The sequence below is a fragment of the Cetorhinus maximus genome, chromosome 19 (genome assembly GCF_964194155.1).
Source record: "Cetorhinus maximus chromosome 19, sCetMax3.hap1.1, whole genome shotgun sequence".
NCBI lineage: Eukaryota > Metazoa > Chordata > Chondrichthyes > Lamniformes > Cetorhinidae > Cetorhinus > Cetorhinus maximus.
In genome coordinates, this window is record NC_135897.1 from 76,760,939 (window position 1) to 76,784,746 (window position 23,808).

General features: G+C 41.9%; 1 protein-coding gene across 6 annotated transcripts in view; it reads right to left on the bottom strand.

The window, feature by feature from the left end:
* Positions 1–23,808, bottom strand: part of LOC144693948 (transcription factor Dp-2-like) — a 217,571-nt gene that overhangs the window by 77,953 nt on the left and 115,810 nt on the right. For all 6 annotated transcript variants that reach the window (XM_078564212.1, XM_078564209.1, XM_078564214.1 and 3 more), the window contains one exon: positions 955–1,058. In XM_078564212.1, coding sequence (XP_078420338.1) covers positions 955–1,058 — 104 coding nt within the window. The remainder of the gene's footprint in view (positions 1–954; positions 1,059–23,808) is intronic.

The window sequence follows — 23,808 nt, forward strand, 5'->3', positions numbered from 1 at the left end:
AGCTCTATTTGGTAAACCACTGTTTTCCCCTCAAGAATTGAACCATGGTCAAGAATTCAACCGTAAAAAATTCTTCCCCACATTTCCCTCCTGCATCTCTTGCCCAAAACCTTAAAGCTGTCCCCTAGTCCTTGTACCGTCAGCTAATGGGAGCAGTTTTCCTTTGTCTACTTTATCAAAACTGTCATGATCTTGGAGACAGGAGACAACTGCTCATTCTGCTGTTCCGTGGCTAGTACAACACAGACTCAGCCCGTGCAGCACTTTACAGACTTCGAGATCTACATTCCCAAAAGGAAAATTTGACAAGGTAGTTCTCTCACCAACAATGCGGTATTATATTCCAGATCTGTACTTATAATACATGCAAGATTCGCACAGTATCTTAACAGCCCACTGTAAACCTAGTGATTTTTCAAGTTATTCAACTGAAAGAAAATACTCAAATATTAAAAACACAGTAACACGGCATCATAAATTTCCAAAACATCAAAATGCATTTCATTGTTTCTCTCTTGTGATCTTCTTGGTGAACATATTCCCAAGCTTCTGTTTGTACCACTCCAGGCACAGGGGGTGGTTGGGGGGGGAGGTGGGGGTAGGTAAGGGAAGTATCTAGATTTCACTTGTCAGCTTCCAACAAATGTACTGTCAAGTTGCCCTTCAGGTAATCATGAGGCAAACCTACATCCTTCTAGTCCACAGCACTGCAGTTTGGGTATCATTACTTAGCCAAGCCTGCAGATTTTAAAGTTTTGCTCATTTTGAGCATCTGAAACTGAAGTCAATCACACTGTAGCTTGTGCCAATCTGCAGTTCTTTTCTGAACTTTCAAAGGGTGCGCATTTCAATTGCCATGAACATATGAATACATTACACCACATTCATCACTGGCTGATACACAATGGAAATTAGTTATGAATCCACTGAAGGGTGAAGATACACTGTACTCACCATTTGGGGTGCAACATTCACGTTTGCTAGGCCTAAGGTTTTGGGCAAGATCTTGGTTTGAGAGACGATGTTGGAAACTGATGCTGCAACCATGGATATACTATCTGGAAACAAACAACCAAACCAAAAATTATATTAGTCCATAATTGATGACCATGATAGATTCTTGAGAGAATTGCTTTTATATCAGATCCATCTAGCCATCAACTTCTAAAGGCAATTTTTGATATACTTTATCTGAGATAGGATTATACCCTAAGCTAAACTAAAATCTGAAAATGCTGGACATTCAGTGAATCAGTTGGACTCTGTAAAAGATTTTGGGTTTAGTTTCTGACTCGTTTACATCCCAAAATTGACCTGTTATTCTCTTTAAAGAAACTGATGAATGTAGGGGATATGCCATAAATAACTGCCTTGAATGAGTTCTCCAAACGGAGTTAGTATTCAGACTAAATACTAGGAAAAGAATTGGCTGATGCTAATTAAACCATGAAGACTTATGTAAACAAAACATTCCTTCCCAAGAATATAAAACAAGCCTTCAGGTCCACAGGCTCCTATTAGGAAACATAAAGAGGCCCTGCCTCATTTGAGCCTGTGTCCAGCAACTCTGTTGATCTTTGCAGCTAGGGTATAAAGTAACAAACAGGCATGTCTAGGCGCTAACACTTCATTTATTTGGAGGTTACCGAGGGCCTATATAAAATGATTGACACCAGAAGGGTTAAGCTATTCTAACGTGTGTTAGATTGGTTAATAGAAACGAGAGGTTTAAAAATTGCAAACATTCATGCCTTTAAAACTTTATAGCAGTGCGGAACACCAGTGTTTTTGACACCAGACCTCAGTCTTTGGCTTTCGGTTCTTAAGCTTAGCTCTAGCTCTGATTAGGATTTCCTGCAGTGGTCTTTTTAATAGGAGATTTAGTAGTTCTGTGGGAGGATGTCTCTGTAAAACTGGAAATTGCACCTTCAACAAAGAGAACGGTTAAGGGAAAGAAGCTTGTACAGTTACTCCAGCCAGATACAGGCAGGCCTATGTATGTCACTCAGATGTGCAAATGTCCCTGAAATCAAGGCTGCTGAAATTTAAGCCAGGTACAACTGCCAGCACAGGACCACACAGCACCTCTACAGACCAAAGTTCATCATTGTACTTCTCAGGAAGCAAACGCCATCCTCCGAGAGGAAGGCAAAGCAAACAGTTCATCTAAGCCAGCTCAAAGGTGAGGCTGTATAAGTTTTAAAACCATTGCCAGTAAAAGCATACAGACTTTAACCTATACAACAGACTGGTTGGTTATCTAGGGCTGTTACGCTGTCTGTCAGCTGAGGAATCTAAACCTAAATTACTTTCACCAGTTCATATCAATCTCAAACGCTGGACTCCACTGTAAATTTATAAGTCATCAAGCCGTTAATGGTGAGTTCCTGTGGCATTGCCTTTGTGGCCCCCTTATATTTGTTTCGTAAATAAACCATCTCTACTAATTAGCTGTACACTCAATGTTTAAGTTCACCCAGTGCTAACTTATGAATCTGGGGTTAGCAAACAGTTGTCAGTTCACGACAGTTGTCCGACTTCTACGACGGTTGGTGAGAAAGGTTTAATTAATTCGCTCACAGCCGGTGATGATTGAGATGGAAGGCTGGCACTTTACACGTTAATATAAACCAAGTTGGTCGATGGAAGATAGCTTGGTGAGTCAAATTTAGCTATCGTTAACTTCTCGGCAGAAACTGGGTGGTAAAGGTGAAAGGTTAATCTGGCGTCCTTGAAGGATCTCCTTGGCAAGGCATCGGTACATCAGTGTTCTTAGATAAAACCAAAATATGCTGAGCAAAGTTTAAGCTTTTCAGCATTTGCATTTTTTTTTTTATCCTTACATCCACAATTTCAGTTTGGACATCAAAGCCCAGTTTGTGATTTAGTTTATGTTTTTCCCCATGGTTTGAGTTATTATAGTGTTGCACAGCATCCTGTGATTGAGAGAGCAGACATGGGGTCCCGTCCTAAAATTCCTGCCACTTGCTGACGTCCTGCGTTCCACCAGTTGAACACAGCACTTTCAATTCTAATCCTTCCACAGCGGAACAATTCTGTGATCCTGTGAATGAGAAACCCCAAACCCAGAAAGGAAAAGTCCCACAGGAAGTCAAAGTTTGAGAAAAAAAAGACCAGCAAGCTGGGGAGAGTAACCCAAATAACACTTCTGTACACATATACAGACAGGCATTATAAAGAAAACAAGTGAGCTAGAAGCATAAATTCAACTTAATGGGTCTGATGTAATGGCGATTGCAGAGACCTGGATCCAAACCTGGCACGAAGGGATGTCAAATGTTACAATCCGGTTAGGCACCTTCAGCCTTTTAAAGAGAAACCCGAACACCCAGTGATTTAACCAATAGGACAATGCCACAAGGTTTCACATTTTTAAGCAAAACAAAAAACAACGCAAATATGATTAACACTTTAGCATATAGCACATATGCCATACCCTACGTTTACTTCTTACTTCCCACAAGAATTCTCTTAAATGTTGCAATATCTTGGAGCTATTTACTTCTGTAGTGCTCACCCAAAAGTATGCCACAATCCTCTGAAAACTACTTTAATTCTCCCCAGTTACAGCTATTCTCAGAGATTAAACTTTCATTTATATCTCTTGACTGTTGATGGCTCAGTCTCTTGTTCCGGATACTTTCTCACTGTGGGCGCCTCAGTCCCTTGTTCTGGTTACTTTCTCAATACTTACAAGCTAACCTGCTGGTTGCTTTCTTTGGCAACAAGACTCTATGAGGACCACTGTAGATTTTTCCACTAGTTTTAAACTAGGCAATCTTCTAGTTTCTTTTCCCTCATGAAATCCAAACCGCAATCCACGCACTAAATAAACTTAGCTTTTTTTCTGCTTACAGCACAAATCTAACTAACTGCCATTTACTCTGGCTATCTTCTCTCATTGAGCTGCACGACACACAAAATCAAAGCTCCAACTAAACTCTCAGCAAGCACCCAAATAAACTTAAATCAGAGAATCTTCCTAAGCTCCACCCATCTCCATGACAATGTGGCATGCTTTGTGATGCCCTCAAACAGACCTTTAGCATAATTATCGCTCATTTACAATTCCTTCTTTAATATGACAAAGTAAATAAGTTTTACAACCTTTCAAGGTTTACTGAATGATTTTAAGCTAATTTAGCTCTAACTCCCAAAACAAAACATCTCTCTGGGCTGCTTTAACTGAAATGATTGCAGACATCATGTCTCCACTAAGAGGCCCACAGATAAGATCATCCATGGTTTAAGTTTCTCCACCTGCTGCTTTAAGATCTTATCCTTCTGTTAACATTGAGTCAACAAGGCCCCAACCTTTGAAGTGTAATGAATTCCAAACATGTTTCACTTTCATCTACCCCAGGGTTGCTTATCGGCCTTTCAATTTGATTCTACAGTTAAACTTAAATTCTTTAAAACTTATAACTTGTGTTATATTCTAAGATACATGAACTAGATATTTGCAACATAGATATTTAAAGATATGGGATCTTAATAAAGGATAGGGTAACTGGGAAAGAAAAAGTATCCATAATGATAAAAGATACATTTACAATAGTACAAGGAAGGGATTTCAGTAAGAGCAATCAGGCAGGGAAAACATTATGGGTGGAGTTAAGGAGCAGTGAAGGATGCAGGACTCAGGGAGGTGTTGAGGACAGACTCCTCTGATAATAGTGATATCATGAGGGTGTGTAAAACTGCAGAAATCAGGAAAGCATGTCGCAAAAACTATGCAGTTGCAATGGGGGGTTTTAATTTTCAAGCAGAACGGGAGAAGCAGAGACATTTAACCAGCAAAGGCAATGAATTTCTAGTAAGTATTTGAGACTGACAAGGAAGCAGGCCAAACGTGGTTCATTGATGAGGAACAAGTTAGTCAGAAGTAGTTAATAATCGAGAAAACCTAGCAAATAGTGACCATAACATAACTGAATTTGACATCAGGTTGAGAGCGATGAAGGACAGTTTATAAAGCAAGGTTTTAAACGTAGGTAAGGCAAACTTCAAAGGAACGAGCAGTGAATTGACCACGGAAAACCTGGAAAAACTGTTGGAGAGAAATCAGGTAACCACAGGCCTGTCAGTTTAACATCAGTTGTAGGGCAATTACTGGAATCGATCATCAGGGTGTATGAGAATTTAGACAAGTATAAGCTGATCAAAAAGATTTGACATGGATTTGTGGTAGGTGGGACCTGTCTGAGTAATCTGGTGGAATGTTTTTGAGGAGGTTATTCGTGCGGAGGATGGGGGAAAGTGTCTCGATGAATGTCATTTACACGGACTTCCCGAAGAAATCTAATAATGTTCCATACAAGAGATTTTCTTTTGAAAAAAAAAAGGTAACCTTGTGATATGGGTTGGTAATTGGATTAGAGGCAGGAGAGGGAGAAGGGATAAACGAAATGTTGTGTGTTTCGGGATTGATGTGAAAAGTGAAGTCCTTCAGGGATCTATATTGTGGCCTCAGCTTTTCTAATAATTGAGTAATTTCAAACCCAAAGGGGAAGATCCAAACAGCAAGTCAAAAAATTTGAGAAACAGACCAGGAGGGACAGCATAAGAAATAAAGCAAGTGAGCTGGAAATACAAATTTTACTTTTTAAAAAAAATCCTTCATGGGGTGTGGACGTCCCTGGCTAGGTCAGCATTTATTGACCATCCCTAATTGCCCTTGTTCAGAGGGTCTGGAGTCACATGTAGGCCATACCAAGGAAGGACGGCAGATTTCCTTCCCTAAAGGGCATTAGTGAACCAGATGGGTTTTTACAACAATCACGTCATCATCAGACTTATAATTCCAGATTTTTATTGAATTCAAATTTTGCCATCTGTCATGGTGGGATTTGAACCCGGGTCCCCAGAGCATTACCCTGGAATACTAGTCCAGTGACAATACTACTATGCCACCGCCTGCCCCTTAATAGGTCTGGTGTAGCAGACATTGCTTGTGAGGAAAGTTATAGGTCATGGACTAAAAGGGACAGTAGCAACGTGGATACCAAATTGGCTGAGGGATAGGAAACACAGAGTAATGGTTAATGGGTATTTTTTGGGCTGGAAGAAGGTCTGTAGTGGATTTCCCCAGGGGTTGGTATTGGGACCTTTGTTTTTCCTGATGTATATATATATATATATATATATATATATATAAATGATCTAGATCTTGGTATGCAGGGGACAATTTCAAAGTTTGCAGACAACACAAAACTTGGGAGAATTGTAAACTGTGTGGAGGACAGTGTAGAACATTGGTCAAAAGGACGCTGACACATTGGTGGAGTGGGCAGATAGGTGGCAGATGAAGTTCAATGAGGAGAAGTGTGAGGTGATACACATCGGTATAAAGAAAATGGACAGACAGTATAAATAAAGGATACTATTCTAAAGGGTGTGCAGGAGCAGAGAGACCTGGGTGTATATAGATGTACATTAGTCATTAAAGGTGACAGGAGAGATAGAGAGGGCTATATGCTATAAAGCATATAGCATTCTAGGCTTCATTAATAGGGGCATAGAGTACAAGAGCAGGGAGATGATGATGAACTTATATAAGACACTGGTTAGACCTCAGCTGGAGTGTGGTGTACAGTTCTGGGCACCACACTATAGGAAGGATGTGAACACATTGGAGAGGGTGCAGAAGAGGTTTATGAGAATGGTACCAGGGATGAGATCAGGATATTTTCTTAAATAGCGAAAGGCTAGGAGCTGTAGAGAAGCAAAGTGGGGTATCCATGTACACAAATCATCAAGATCTAGAGCACAGGTAGAAAAGGTAATCAAGAAAGGCTGATTAGAATACTGGCCTTCATCTCAAGGAGGTTAGGGCATAGGAGCGAGTTAAGTGATGCTTCAGTTGTACAGAGCCTTTGGTCAGATCCCATCTAGTCTTGGGCACTGAACCTCAGGAAAGGCTTTTTCAGCAAAATTATACTAGCGTTTGAAGAGTTAAACTATAAGGACAGCTTGTATAAGCTTGGCCAGAAGCAAAGTAATCCAGATGTTGGAGATGTGGCGAAGGGGTCACAGACCTGAAACGTTAACTATTTTCTTTCACGGATGCTGCCTGACCTGCTAAGCATTTACATCATTTTCAGTTTTTATTGCATTAGCTTGGTTTGAATTCCCTTTGGTATAAAAAGTTGAGGGATGGTCTAATCAGGGTCTTAAAAATGATAAAAGGAATTTGATAGGGGAAATCCAGAGCAAGGGCACATAATCTTAAAATTAGAATGAAGCCATTTACGTGTGAAGTCAGTAAGCACTTTCCCACACTAAGGTTCATGCAAAGTCTAGAATTCTCTCCCTGAAAAGGCTGTGGCTATTGGCTGAATTGAAGTTTTCAAGACTGATATCTATGTATTTTTGTTAGCTAAGGATGTCTAGCAAAGATATGGAGCAAAGATGTGTAAATGGAGTTGAGGTACACATAACCATGGTCTCGCTGAATGATAGGACGGGCTTGTGGGCCTACTCTTGTTCCTACATTCCCAAGTATTTTAATTTTCAATTTTCCATTGACTTGGAAGCCAACCACTACCTGCTAGCTGGGATGACACAGTTATCCAGGCCATGCAATTTTAAATGGCAAATAAATATCAGCGAGCAGAAAGCAAGGCCCAAATGATGCAACTAAACGCCAACATTTTAAAGTACACAAATTCTAAGAGCCAATAATAAAAGATTTTCAAATGAAATTTAATATTATGCTTGACAATTGATGTCAAACATGTAGCTTTCTGGTTAGGAGTTACATGTTCATTAAAAGCAATGAAACCTGCTATCAATGTTCCCTTTAAAATTTAGTAGTTGTGCTTTGTCAGTATTCTCAACGCACGTCGCTTCACATATATTTTTGTGCAGACATTCACGTATGGTATTTATCACGGAACAAGGCCTGTGCAGTACTTTCCAGGCTGCTGTGTGGCCACATAGCTTAATGGGAATATTGCCTTGCCATTTCGCTCAATGGGCTGAGTTGGCAAAGGCACTGTTGAATGGGGCTATATAGAGAAAAAGATGCCAAGTTTAATTTCTGGCCAATGCTGTATCAGCTACTCTCAGCTGGGAAGGCAAAGCATTAAAATTGAAAACAAAAACAAAAATAGCTGGAAAAACTCAGCAGGTCTGACAGCATCTGCAGAGAGGAACACAGTTAACGTTTCAAGTCAGTATGACTCTTCATCAGAACTAACTCCATTAAAACTGGAGGCAGCTCTCACTCTTTCTTGTTCAAACTCTTTCTTGTTCAATACCTAGTAAAATTTAACTCCTCTGCTGTAATGTACACATCTATGAGTTTGGCTGGGTTAGGGTTAAGCCCAGCTATAATGTCCCTCTATGGTTGAATATAACCATGGCTGTACTCAGTGTCTGTGGTTACACATGAATAATGGTCACTGGGGTGAGGTGGCCAGAGAACTATGCCCAAGGGTGAATTAACACCTTCAGGGCATCAGGAATGAAAACCTGAGACAGGGACAAAAATATTGTTTACTTCTCCCAAAACAAATCAAATTCGGTGGTCTTTCAGTTTGATTTGTGAGCTATGACATTCTGCTCGATGTACACAATTAAATGGAAGGAAGACCTTGGCTCACTTTAACGCAACAAACAAACTTCTCAATGTAAAAATGTAATTATTCCCATGAGGCACGCTACGGTCACATCAGTGCATCTTCACACAGGCGGTCTAAGGGTTGACATAAATGGAAACGTTCATATCCCTGTTCAATGAAAGAACAAGGGTGTCTTGTAAATGGTCACAACAGGAGCACGCGCACACACGAGCAGAGGACTCTGCTTGTAATAATTTTATAGATAATAAAAAAAAACATTGTTTCAGAAGGCGAGTAAGAATCTGTGCAATGCTTTTCCAATAAAACATGCGAGAGCCATTATCCTTTTTTATATTGGAGAAAGCAGAAGATGGGACTCTAAATTACATGAATTACTTTTCAGATTTATATGCTATTGGACTGAGATTTACAGGAGCTCAATTTGCTAACCTATAAATTATGATCTCGTCACGTTACACTATGGGAATATTTAAAAGAAACCAAGAATTGTAAACACTTGTGCCACTGTATCCCACCTAAAGGATCAATATAACAAACACTTAGCTAATTGTTTTACACCTCATTCAAGGTTCTTAGATCGTTAATAAAACCCCCAACACATACCAACAGTGTCCCTTTCACTAGGAATATTCAAAGCAAATAGTGTCATGCCTTGGATTCAAATGAAATTCCAGAAAAATTGTGGAAATTCCTTTTGCATTATCCATCAGCATGCCAACAACGAAGCTGCTGCAGTCGGAACAGTTTTAGCAACTTTCCCAGTTACTTGAAAGATCCTTGGAGTTGACATGTATACAATATCTCGTGACCTCCTACTGACCAGTGCAGCATACGCTGTTTCACATTTATTTCGTTGAAAATAATTAGCTTTCAACAAGGTCACTTGCAGCCACTGAAAAAGTCATCTTTCTTTGTATGGAAGGTAGGGTGGTGGATAACAAAATCTGTTCAGATTTTACAGCATAAAGTGTTATTCCATTAAGTATCCCACTCCCTCCGTAATCAGCGAAAATCAAGACAAGATCACAAATTTTACTGCTGGCCACGTGTCGAAAGTTTCAACAATGAAACATCCTTCCCTCAAAGCGAACTGCATTTTAGTCCAAGTTACCTCCCTTTCCTTCCCTTCCCCACATGCTTCAAAGCTCAGGTTGTACTGAAATAGATAGCTTAAAATAAATTTTAAAAAATAAAGCCCTTGGCAGATGGTGGTGCAGTCATGCTGATCTAACTACTGAGGCACTTAAGTTAGTTTTGATGCGGGCAATGCACAGCACCAAAGGGTGTACCAAGTTTTCTCACCACAGCCCAGCTGTGGTCACACCCCAGTGCCTCAACCATATGCTAACAGTATGTTTACACTGCCTGCTTTATTTGTTCTCCATATGGTCATTTAGGTAGCATTTGATTGACTAATGGTGTTGCCATATGGCCTTAAAAGTATAGCTTTGCTTTTTGTCTTCCTGGTAAACACATTTTTGTTTTGCTCAAGTTTGTCAATGACTTGGGGGAAGCTTGTATGTTTGCGTTTTTTTGAACTTTTGGGAATTGGTACCAGTGTAGACTGATGGCCTGACAAACGGAGCCAGACTGCCCTGTGTTGGGAATATATTAACATTCTGGTGTTTGTAGCTGACTCCTGTAGTAGGGTTGAAGAATTTTTCCCAATTCAGGAAATGATCAAGTCTCAATTGAGAAGCAACGAGCACAGATTTTAGCTAGACAAAAATTGGGCTGACACTTTGTGGATGGCCTTTGGAGCTCACATGACAGAAGATTACACTCAGCACCATCTATCTAGCTGCAGCCTCAAGGTGTTATCATAGCACAAGATTCCCCTGGGGACCTATCAGACTAGGCTTTACTCCAATGCAAAGAGGGCTGGTTGTGTGAAAGCTGATTAATAAACAATCTTGCTTTCCTTCTCCTGCCTGTCAGACGCTGAACTATAAAACTTACAGGAAACAGTAACATAGGTCCAAACGCCAATGTGAAGGATAGATGAAGACCCACAGAACTATGGGGGCTTCAATTGTTCCCAGACAGCCTTAAACATGGCTCTTTAGAGGGAACAGAATGTTTTAGTGATAAACGGTAATAATTTTACAAGTCTACAGCTACATTTGTACTTCACTTTTCTGGGTTTTGTTTTATATACTGTACCTGACTTCTCTTCCGTACCCATATTCACAGCCACTCCCACAAATTTGCCATCTCACATGGCCTCAATCACAGACAAAAACATCTCTAACCATTTCCATTTATTGCTGACCAGACACATCCCTACATCTAATTTCAAACTGCTGGCTACCCAGCCTTTGGCTTTTCGTTTGTTTTAAACCATCTGCAGTTGTCTATCTGCTCAACCATTTCCCTCACCTCCACCTTTGATGGCCTTAACCTGAGGAAAAAAATTAATGTCTTCCATCCTAGCTGATCCCACTGGAATGGATCCCATCTTCGCTCCTTCAAGCCCAAGGTTTACAGGCTTGAACGTACCTGGCACACAACCTGTTTAAGCCAACTGTCGTCAGATCTAGCTGGACCACATCAAACGCTCTCTCTCTTCTGCCACTCCATCTCCAACTTCTCTTTATTCTCCAAACTCCTTGAACATGGCATTGCCTTCCAAATTTATGCCTGCCTTTCCCACAAGTCCACATCTGAATCTCTCCAATCAGGTTTCAACCCTTCCACTGAACTGCAAAGGCCCAAATCAATGTCACAAACAACATCCTACGTGACTCCGTGGTGCATTTGCCTTCCTTGTTTTTGCAACAGTTTGACATGGTCAACCACATCATTCTCCTCTCTTCAGCTGTCCAGCTCAGTGGGGCCATTCTTACTTGGTTCCACCATTGCCTACAACTGTAGTCAGTGTCTTCCAGCAGTGGTTTATTTTTCAGCCCCTGCACCATTACTTGACAGGGTGGATGTGGAGAAGATGCTTCCTCTTGCGGGAAAATCTAGAACTAGGGGGTCACAGTTTAAAAATAAGGGGTCACTCATTTAAGAGAGATGAGGAGAACATTTTTCTCTCAGAGGGTCATGAGTCTTTTGAACTCTCTTCCTCAAAAGGCAGTGGAAGCAGAACCTTTGAATGTTTTTAAGGCAGAGCCAGACAGATTCTTGAATAACAAAGGAGTGAAAGGTTATTGGGGGTAGGCAGTGATAGGTGGTGCTCACCCAGTTCCCTTTTGAAAGCCACAATTGAATCTGCCTCCACAGCACTCATGCAGTGCATTCCAGATCCTAACCACTTGCTCCTAATATGTTTTATCTCATCTCAGCATTGGCTATTCATTTGCTATCCATCTTAAATCGGTACTTAAAGGGCAACTTGCAGGTGGTGATATTCCCACGTGTCTGCTGTCCTTGTTCTTCTCGAGCGTAGAGAATGTGAATTTGGGAGGTACTGTTGAGTGTGGAGTGTTGCTGCAGTGCACCTTGGAGATCGTACACAGTGCTGCCATGGCACGCTCGTGGTGCAGGGATTGAATGTTTAAAGTGGCGGATGGGATGCCAATCAGGCAGGCTGCTCTGTCCTGGATGGAGTCAAGCTTCTTGAGCGTTGCTGGAGCTGCTCATCCAGGCAAGTGGGCGAATTCCATCGCAATCCTGACTTGTGCATTGCAGACTTTGAACAGGAGGCGAGTTACTCGCCAAAGAATTCCCAGCCTCTGACCTGCTCTGGCAGCCGCCCCATTTTTTATGGCTGGCCCAGTTAACATTTTGATCAATGGTGACCTCCAGGATATTGACGGTTGAGGATTCAGCAATGGTAATACTGTTGAACATCAAGGGGAGATGGCTTAGACTCTCCTGCTGTTGGAGATGAATGAGGCAGCTTTGGAGGGCTGCCTCCATTTTGTTAAGTAATCTCATAGATCATAAACCAGGAAGTCAAATGCACCCAATGTTAACCTTTTAATTAAAATTTTACAGAGCATGAAACAAATGATTGGGAGATACACACAGGATTAAGGTAGAAGCTGAACTATCAGAAACAAAATTATTTGAAAAATATTTGAGGTTTTTTTTTTTAAAATCATATGGAGAAATTTGACATTTCCCAACTATAAAATTAGTTTTTTCCAGGGACAGTGAGGCTGTTTAACAGTAATTATGACCTTAATTTAGCCACTAAAAAGCCAGTTACGCTTCATTCAACAAGAGGAAACTTCTGATCAGTTCAGTAATTTCTACTTGATAGCTGGGGGACACTGGGGGACTTTCACAGCAGACCCTATGAAGAAGTGTAGAATCACTGACAGCAGCTTCTGGGTTTCCATGTCTAACTGCGCATGCGCAGACTCCAGAAGTTGCTGTCAGTGTCAGTGGATTAATGGCGGCGAGTGCTGACAGTTTTACCGTCATAACAATTGCATAACTCAGGCCTATGTGTGGCCCCATGGCCTGCGAATTAAATCGACAGCTTTTGTTTCCCATGGACTCGGGTAGAAGGTTTTTTTCTGTGACACGTTAACATCAGACAAAAAAAACGGCGTATTCGAATACATCAAAACCAATTCAAGAACGTTGGATACATTTGTATCACTGTGCACTGCAAAATAATATATATAAAAAACAAATGTAAACAACTAAGGTAAAAGCAAAATGCTGCAGATGCTGGAATTATGAAATAAAAGCAGAAAATGCTGGAAAATCTCAGCACGTCCGGCAGCATCTGTGGAGAGACAGAGTTAGCATTTCAAGTCTGTATGACTCTTCTTCAAAACTAACTGGTGCGCATATTATTTTAACAAAATAGGTGGGGGCAGGAACGTGGCACTGGGTGACTTGGTCTTTCAAGAGAGCTGGCACAGACACGACAGGCCGAATGGCCTCCTTCTGTGCTATAACCGTTCTACGATTCTTGGCCCAGTGATTTGCAGAACATTTAAATCACTGATGCTGGGGACGCAATAAACTTACTCATGTGTGTCATTGCCAACACTGATTTTATTTTCTATTGGTCAATGGTCCCAGGCACTAACTCTCCATTTTACGCAACTTTTGTACACTGTACGTTGGTGTTGCTTTAGTCGGCATGGGCATTAAAAGTGTCATTTTTGTGAATTAAAATATTATCCCTAAAGCTGATGCATAGTCTGGTCCATAGGTCACAACAGATCTTAGAAATTGGGAGTGGATAAATTATTGTCTTAGTTGTCATTCGAGCACCAGTTTATTGTTTCTTAGCATTCCTTTTGCCTTTGTGTGCTGCAGCAACAATCTCAACAGTTAATGTTTATTTTCTGAAACATAAACTTAAAAGAGAAAAAAGAAAAACACAGGAAGCAGAAACCAAACTTGACATTTTCCCCCAAGAATAAAATTAAAATACGCCCAAAAATCTGGAACAAAAGAATAGACTAAAATAAGAGCTGAAGACTGTAATTAAAATGAAAACAAACTCTAGATTCAGAGACAAGCCTGATACTAAAATAATTTCTGTAACGAAAGCAACAATGGTTAGCTAGCACACAATGAAATCCATCGATTATCGTGCCTGATTGCAAATGCAAAATCAAATTTCTAAAAAACATGGAAAACTGAACCAAGAAATCCCATTTCTTAACTCACTGTCCTCTCCATTAATTGCACTGCTGACTGGGTGTTAAACACATATCAGTGAGGATAGTGATTAAAAACTTCTACCTACCCATGGTGCAAATTAAAAAGTGGAAAAGTACTCATTAAAACTATGGATAGCAGGTCAAAGTCATTGTTTCAGTCCAGTTTCTAAGCTATAAATCCACACCCAGTCTTAAATTCTTCAAATTTAGATTTCTAGTAAGAGATGTTACCCTAAATTAACAAACAAATCACCCCTTCTTCCTGACTAAAAACAAAATAACTTACTGGAAAGTTGGCGTTCATAATAGCCTTCTTTGGGATCCAGAACCGAACTCATTTGTGACAACGGAGCGAGTGTAGCTCCAACCATTGGCCTATAGAGAAACTTTACAGCATAGAAGGCCAGTCAGCCCATCATATCAGTGCCCGTTGAAAAAGCCGAATCCCACCTTCCGGCACAAGATCCATAGTTTTGTAGGTTATTGCACTTTAAGTATGTGTTCAAGTACTTCTTAAAAGCAAAAAAGGGTTTCTGCCTCTACCACCCTTTCAGCTGATGTGTTCCAGGCCCCCACCACCCTCTGGGTGAAAAAACTGGATCTTCAAATCCCCTCTAATCCTTCCACCAATCATTTTAAATCTATGCACCCTGGTAACTGGCCGCTCTACCAAGGGAAACAGATTCTTCCTGTCCACATCAGCTAGGTCCCGCATAATTTTATACATCTCAATTAAATTTCCCCTCAGTGTCCTCTTTTCCAAAGAAAACAATCCCAGCCTATCCAATCTTTCCTCACAACTAAAATTCTCCAGCTCTGGCAACATCCTCATAAGTTTCCTTTGTATCCTCTCTCGTGCGAAAACATCCTTCCTGTAATATGGTGACCAGAACTGTATGCAGTACTCTAGCCTAACTAGTGTTTTATGCAGTTCTAGTATAATCTCCCTGCCTTTATAATCTATGCCTTGGCTAATCAAGAAAATATCCCAAATGCCGCCTTATCAACTTGTCCTGCTAACTTCAGGGGTCTCTGAACATGCACATTCCTCTACCCTGTGCAGCATTCTTTTATTTGTGTATTCCCCTGCCTTGTTTGTCCTCCCCAAATGCATGACATCACACTTCTCCGGCCTGAATTCCATTTGCCACTTTATTGCTCATCTGACTAGTTCGTTGATATCTTCCTTAGCCTACGTCCTCAACTACATTGCCAATTTTAGTTATCATCCGCAAACTTCTTAATCATGCCCCCTACATTTAAACTAAAGTCATTGCTTTATACCATGAAAAGAAATGGGCCTAATACTGAACCCTGCACAATCTCACTGGAAGCAACCTTCCAGTCAGGGAAACAGTTAATCTTTATTCTGAAACAATGCCACCAAATTTTGTTAGGTCTTCTGGACACTGCTGATCTTCTTGGAGAACAATATTTCCCCAATTTCTGTGCCAGAACCGTGGTTGATTTTCCCTGCTTCCATCCAGAGATATCAGTAGCCAAACAGCGGAACCTCAAAGGCAAGTCCACAAACATCTGCACAGATTAGGGATTGAATGCAGGACCTTCTTGGTGGGTCAAGCTTGGATAGGAAAACTAGGCGAGTGTGCGAGCTGTTGTGCTGCTTAACCTGCTGTCCATCTGTTGCACGCCATTTTGAACAAATCATGGCTGCATTGTTCTCTTGAACCAAGGTTTCAACCATTGCCACTACCTTTGTTCTGTACATTGGGTATTCATTGTCTTTTTTTGGTGTCTGTGCAAAAATCTTCCAAAATAAACACTTGAAACAAAATAACAACTGAAAATAAATGCACCTGGACAATTCAACTTTGTCGCGTATATAAACCTTAATAAGGTCAGAGTACAGAGCGCAGAGCAGGTTAACCAAGATGCTGCCTGGAATATGGAAATACGAACATGAAGAGTTCAAACATTGGGTCTCTTAAAGAGCAACACAGGTTAGAGAGCAATTTGATAGATGTGTTTAAAATCATGAAAGGATGAGACATGATAGAAACAGTGTTTACGATAATTGATGAGAAATAGACACGAAATTAAAGACAAGATATTTAAGGTTGAGAGCAGAGGAAACTTCTTCCTCACAGAGTTGCAAGGCTGTGGAATTCACTTCCAGGGGCTAGCGGTTGAGGCAAACACAATGTCAACATTTAAGATTTGATTGGATAAGCATATGAAAGGAGGCGTTGAAGGGATAGGGGGACAGGGTGGGTCAATGTGATTGGGACTACTGGTTTAGATGGATGGTCAACACTGACAGGGACATGTTGGGCCGAACAGTCAGTTTTACTGTTGTAACTTCAATGTGTTCCTGAGGCCCAGATGTTCCGGTCAGTGGTGGAGTGGGTGTACCCGTTGCTGACTGTGATTTAAACTGCCCAGTTAACATTTGACACTGGAAACTTTACATCTTCCGGTCTTGGCTCCATCAGGGATCCAGTGATGAACAGAGTCAGGAGGCCAAATAGCGAGTGTAATTCCAGTAAAGCCGCAGACTTTCGTCATGAACTGAAGACACATCCCTTAAGGTCTGTCTTCAGTTCATTGACTTACATTGTTTTAAATGGAGCTATCAACTATAACGCTGGACAACCATCTCTCTTGGCAGTGTTCTGTCCTCCCGACAGTGTTCACCTGCTGACAATGCTCACCACCCCACCTCCCGACAATGTTCAACCCTCTCTCCGTCACCCGCAGCAATGCTCAGGGTTTTCCCTTACCCCCTGACAATGCTCACTGCCCCACTCCCCAACAATGTTCATCCACCACCCCTCACCCTCCGACAATGCTCATGCTACCTTCCTCAACCCCCGACAATGTTCACCATCTCTCCCTCACACCTGACAGTGCTCACCTCCTCCCTCAACCTCGACAATGCTCACCTCCTCCCTCAACCTCCGACAGTGCTCACCTTCTCCAATCAGTCCTTCACAATGCCCACCTTTTCCAACCACTGCCCAACAATGCTGACTTTCCCGACACTGTCTGGACAGGAGCCAGGGATTCCAGAAGTTGAGTCAGGAGAGGAATGAGCATTGTCGGGATTGGAGGAGGGGAGGTGAGTGTGGTCGGGAGTGGAGGAGAGGAGGGGAGGTGAACATTTTTGGGAGTGGAGGAGGGGAGGTGAGCGTTGTTGGGAGTGGACGGGGTGTGAGCGTTGTCGGGAGTGGAGGGGGTGTGAACGTTGTCGGGAGTGGAGGAGGGGAGGTGAGTGTTGTCAGGAGTGGAGGAGGGGAGGTGTGCACTATCTGGAGTGGGGGAGGGGGTGTGAGCGCTGTTAGGGGAGGGCATTGTCTGGAATTAGAGGGAGTGGTAGTTGAATATTGTCTGGAGTGGGGGAGGTGGTTGAATATTGTCTAGAGTGGGGGAGGTGGTTGAATATTGTCTGGAGCTGGGGGGGTAGTTGAATATTGTCTGAAGTTGGTGGGGAGGTGGTTGAATATTGTCTGGAATTAGAGGGAGTGGTGGTTGAATATTGTCTGGAGTGGGGGAGGTGGTTGAATATTGTCTAGAGTGGGGGAGGTGGTTGAATATTGTCTGGAGCTGGGGGGGTAGTTGAATATTGTCTGAAGTTGGTGGGGAGGTGGTTGAATATTGTCTGGAATGGGGGAGGTGGTTGAATATTGTCTGGAGTGGGGGAGATGGTTGAATATTGTCTGGAGAGTGTGTGTTGGGGGGTGGTGGTGGGGTTGAACATCGTCCGGAGGAAAGCTATATCGGGTTTGCCAGTTACTCTGGTGTTGGAGTGCTTTGACATTCCAGCTGATTTACTTTGAGCTGCACTCCTGAGCAGGCTTTACACCTGTGAGGGAAAGCTCTATGTAAATCCGTGTAAAAATCAGGGTAAGTATACGACAAATATCCCAGGTATCAGTGGGATCAGATGGTTATATCCATGGTCGTAGGGAATCAAGCAGAAATCCGGACAGGGTAAAACCGGCAATCGGAAGTTTAAACCTCCCGCATAAGTGTCGTGCATGTGCGTGTGTCAGGATTTCCTCAGGGTCCCGAGGTGCATCAGTGACTTAAATTGAGTCATTCGCCGCTCCCCATGTCAGAAGATTCAGTCTTTCAGTAAAACTAGAGAAATGGGGGTAGAAGTAGAGATTATAGGCAAATGAGCATTTATGTCTTGGTTTGACAGGTTTGAAATCCTCATATTTTATACTTGATAAACTAATCATTAGTGCCACTCCCCCTATCAAATCCACCCAAGTGTAATCTCAGAAATACAGATTTCAACACACCAATGAGAACAGAAATACACAGTAGGCGTGACAGCACCTGAAAAGAGGAAAGACGGGCTAACATTTTGGAGAGCTTTTGTCTCAACAACAGGCAACTCATGTGTCACCATTACAGATTACTGGTGGACTCATGCATATTTTCAGCTTTCAGCCAATTATCTCCCCCCCCCCGACTATTATCAAATGAAGTTTAGTTACTGTGCATACAATTGTTACACAAGTCACTCTCATTTTCCTTGGTACATTTTCTGTTAAGTTAAGAAGTTGCAAAACTAAAAGACAGAATATCATGAATATTTCCCTGCACAATTCTAGCTCCTGCTGAACTAACGTGGGTCTTCGAAAAAAAACCAGCTAGTTATATCATCTTCTACCAGAATATTGTTAAAATCCATATTATAAATAGGGTACAAGATGGCTAAGCGTGGAGCACGCGCAAGAGAGGGGGAGGAGAAGGGAGATCCGAGCCGATGGAATGGCAGCCGAGGTAGACGCCTGGTCCGCAGCTACAGCAACAACAGGATACGACATTGATGAGGATGATGAAGATTTGAATCACAACTGTTGTCAATTTTTAAAAAATTATTCGCTCATGTGATGTGGGCATCACTGACAAGGCCAGCATTTATTGCCCATCCCTAATTGCCCTTGAGGACTGAGTGCCTTTCAGATGGCATTTAAGAGCCAACCACATTGCTGCAGGTCTGGACTCACCTGTAAAGCAGACCAGGTAAGGACAGCAGATTACCTTCCCTGAAGGATATTAGTGAACCAGATGGGTTTTTTTTATAACAATCGGCAACGATTTCATCCAGATTTTTATTGAATTCAAAATTTCATCATCTGCTGTGGTGCCCAGAGCATTACCCTGGATTACTAGTGACAATACCACTACACCACTGCCTCCCCGAGGTACCTTTGAGATGATACCTAATGTACCTTGAGTTCTTCTCAATGTTTCTGGAATATGTGAATAGAATTGTAGAATAATACAGTACTGGAAGAGGCCATTCAGCCTATTGTGCCTGTGTCACCTCCATGAAAAAAAACTACACAATAAGTCCCACTCCCCTGCTTTTTCTCTGTAGCCCTGCAAATTTCCCCCCCTTTGACACAACTCCTTGTTGAAAGTTATTATTGAATCTGCTTCCATTGCTCTTTCAGGCAGTGGATTCCAGGTGTGCGAAAAAAAAAAAATTTCCCTCATCTCAACTCTGGTTCTTTTGGCAATTAGCTTAAAACAGGTTAAAACAAATAAACAAAGCTAATGTAAGAAGAACAGAAAATGCTGGAAGCATTCAACAAGTCAGGCAGCATCCTCGGAGAGGGAAATAGTTAACGCTTCAGGGCTGTGACATCGGATCGGAACTGGAAAATGTTATATAGAGTTGTAATAGGTTTTCAGCAAGTTCGGGGCAGGGAAGGGTGGTGGTTGTGGAGTTGGGGGGGCGGGGGCAGTTGCACAGAAAACAAAACAGAAGGCTGTGCTAGGCTGGAAAGCAGGAGAAATTACCATATATATTCATGTAAAAGTTGACCCCATAATTTTTCAGGGATCAAAGCCCCAAAAAATTCAGAAGCAAAAGTATAATTCTGCTTAAAACATCTATACATTTAAGTTTTGTTTTTATTTATTCAAAATTAATAGTGATCAAATTCTGACTAATAATCAATGTGAAATTTTTAGTGTTTTATTTTATTCCATCGCGACGGGCTTTTTTTGGGCCCAAATTAAGCAAGCATGTCAATCCCTCAAAAACATTACCTGTGTAAAAGTCTACCCCATGACTTTTGCCAGTCTCAAACACAAGTATAGATGGTAAATGACAAAAAGGGGTGATGACACAATTCAAAGGAAATAGGACACGTAAAAAGAAACATTGGGGCTCTGGTGAAGGTGTAAATGGCAACAGCAGAATCATTACCAACACCTGCTATCTGAAAAATATGGGATCAATGGTTATTCTCTCAAACTGCTGAACTCAATGTTGACTCCAGAAGGTTGTAAAGTGCCCCCCCCCCACCTTGATGATCCCCCGCCCACCGTCCCTGTTATTTGTATGTTTTCTTCCTCAGGCTGTATAGTGGGGTTTAAGTGTTCAAGGCCGAATGAAGCCAGAGTGTGTTATATCAATTACTACAAAGCTCCCGGCCTCCACTGGGAGGCCAGGGATCCTCCTATACCACCACTATCCTGGATCTACCCCCACCTTCCACAAGAAAGAGGTCATAACTGAGGTGGAAAGGAGGGAAATGTGCCTTGGACACTGCCCCTGTTTCCTCACTGCCATTTGTATGCAAGGAAGGAGCAGCCCCTGGTGGCTGGATATCCAAGTTGGACATTGAGATGGGGTAGGACTTCACCACCCAGACTTATCACATTCTCAGCTGCAATCTAGCCCTTGATTATGGGCTGCATCACGTAGGAGATGTTGTTGGAGCACATTACTAGAGTTTTAAAATGAAAAGAAAAAGCTCATTAATTTCTTCAATGATAAGAACTTTAAGAAGAAGGGAGCCTTGCCTGCACTTTGCCTTTCAGCGAAATCATTATATTTTCTTCCTGTTTAGTGTATTCAACATGTATCTAGCCCACATCATTGCACTGCAGCAGTTTTGTTTTTAAAAAGGAAACACATTTGCATGAGTAAGGAATTGGGAAAAGTGCTTGCAAATCAAATGCGAATAGAGAGGGCTGTAGGGAAGAGGGAAGATATGCCTAGCAAAGCGTCAATCCCTCAAACCACATTTATCCAGTCAGAAAATGGGAAACAGAGGCCAGGAAGGTCCCAGAGTTTTGCCCCAGAGGATACTAAGCTGAACTTAGACATACTGGTGACAGGGATGTTAGAACTGGCCTCTGCTCCCTTAAGAGATATGGAAGGGAAAACCACCCACCCACCATCACAATCTAACAACCCCTGCTTGAAGGACTCAGGATTGGACGTTTGGTGAGAAAAAATTGGATTCGTTCACAATACACCTGCTTTAGAAAGGTTACCAGGGACTTCAGTTATGAGGTGTTGGAAAAGTTAGGGGTTCTCCTTGGAAAAGAGAATGTTAAGGGGTGGCCAAGGAAAGCTTTTCAAGATGATCAATGTTGATAGGAGTAGAGAGAGAAAAATAATTCTCTCTTGCGATTGGGTCAATAACCAGATATTCTGGATTCAAAATCATTGGCAAAGGGTCTAAAGGAGAGATGAGGAGTAAACTCAGAGTTGTCGGGCTCTGGAACGGTCCACCTGAAAAGGGTAGTGCAAGTTGATTCCGTAAATAACTTTAAAAGAAAACTGGATAGGTACATAAGGAACTTACAAGTTTAGGGACAAATGGCAGAGATGTTGGACTAAGCATGACTGCTCTTTCAAAAAGCCAGCACAGGTACAAGGGGCCAAATGGCCTCCTTATTCTTTGAGTTGCTTTGATCCTATGATAAAATAGTCTGTCAAACACGCACCTTCATAGCTCCTACATGGATAATGACCACTTGGCTGAGGTACTGCAGCACAAATAGCACTAGTATGCAATTCATTCTGGAGAAGGGGAAGAAAACAGGCAAGAAAAGTGCAGACTGCAATAATGAGCGAGGAGACTAAGTTGACTAACAGTCTTGCATAATTTTGTGCATTTTTGTATTACAGAAAACATTTTTTCTTTATTCTTTCATAAGATGTGGGCGTTAATAGGCAAGGCCAGCATCTGTCCATGCATTGAGTGGCTTGCTAGGCCATTTCAAAGGGCAGTTAAGAGCCAACCACACTGTTGTGGATGCAGAGTCACATGCACTCCAGACTGGGTAAGGATGGCTAATTTCCTTCCCTAAAAAATATTAGTGAACCAGATGGGTTTTTACAACAATTGATGAAGATTTCATGGTCACCATTCCTGATGGGATTTAAACCCATGTCCCATGAAGAGCATTAGCCTGGGTCTCTGGGTTACTAGACCAATGGTATCAACATTACGCCACAATCTCTGCCTGAAAGTGTGTTTGTTCTGTGTTGTGTTTACCTTTTGTTAGGTTTCACTTTCCTTGTTAGACGCATGTGCGCATCTCTCCCTGTTCCCTCATGACCCACTGATAAACCAGTCCCATCACTGGATCCCAGAAAGATCTGCAGGAAGCTCAGCTACTCAATTTGGGGATTATTTTCTATAGGAAATGGTCTCAACCCTTTATAACCTAAAGTACAAAGTTTAGGTCCACTTTAGATAAGAAATAATTGGGGCAAGGACGCAAGCATTCGTAGCATCATAGTATTATTCCAGCACAGGAGGCGGCCATTTGGCCCATCAAATCAAACAGCATTTTTCTTCAGCTGTTCATAAGAGGCAGACTACAGACTGCACTCAACCAGCCCGTGCTTGCAAAATCCAAAACAAAATGTCTCCTGTTGGATGTGATTCAGCAATTGGGCAGCACTTGCTGAATAATCCTGAGTGCGCTAATCCCTACACTAACAACAAATTTAAGATAATCAGTCGAGCTTGTAACGTGGCTCATTCATGCTTGCTTGAAGTGACATGCATTACATACACAGGGACCTGTTCTCTGCAAGCAAAAGGAATATGTTCAAGCCTTGTGCCTTTTTTGAATTACCTGGGAGCTTACAGTTCCCTGTTGCTTTCTCCATGGCAACGCCTTGGCCAGAGTTGATTTGCCAACCAATCAGCATTCTCCTGTAGTATAAATTGTTGTGATAGTGTGACATTTGGTGTTCTTGCATTTGTCCTGATGAGTGCAGATGAAAAGCTTCAGCAACATGTCTTTCTTTTCAGTAATATTCAGGTTTATTTCCCTCAAGTGCCAATCCAATTAAATCATTGACTTATGTTGCCAGATTTAGTAAGAAACGAGGCAATGCTTGTGTTACAATCATGAGAGTACACTGATCAGAGGCAGCCCCTTTACTAAAGGTCTACCCTGTCCTGGGCAAAATAGATTAGCCAGCATAATGACACTGACAACAAAAAGGGTCAGCCTGAAAGTACAGCTTCCAAGAGGGTAGAAGGGCTGGACTTTGATAATGTTTCTACATGGGTGAACTCTTTGTTGGATTTGATGGCTTGGTTAGTTCATGTGTAAAGTCCTTCGGAATGTTTGTACGGCTGAAACTGGGTCAAAAATCATGGATGTCCTCCTGGTGGACCTCAACACAAACTCCATCATTTGATGCTGTACTCTAGGCACCAACACTTTGAAAGGTTTAGTTTAAATCTGGGTGGGGGGGGAGTGGGCTGGTATGAAAACTCAGGTGCTCAAAGCACTCAAGGCCATTAAGCATAGTAGTCTGTCTAGGCATCTCCAACATGCTCCTCTGTATCTGAAATCCACCTTTCTCTCCCATTGTTTTT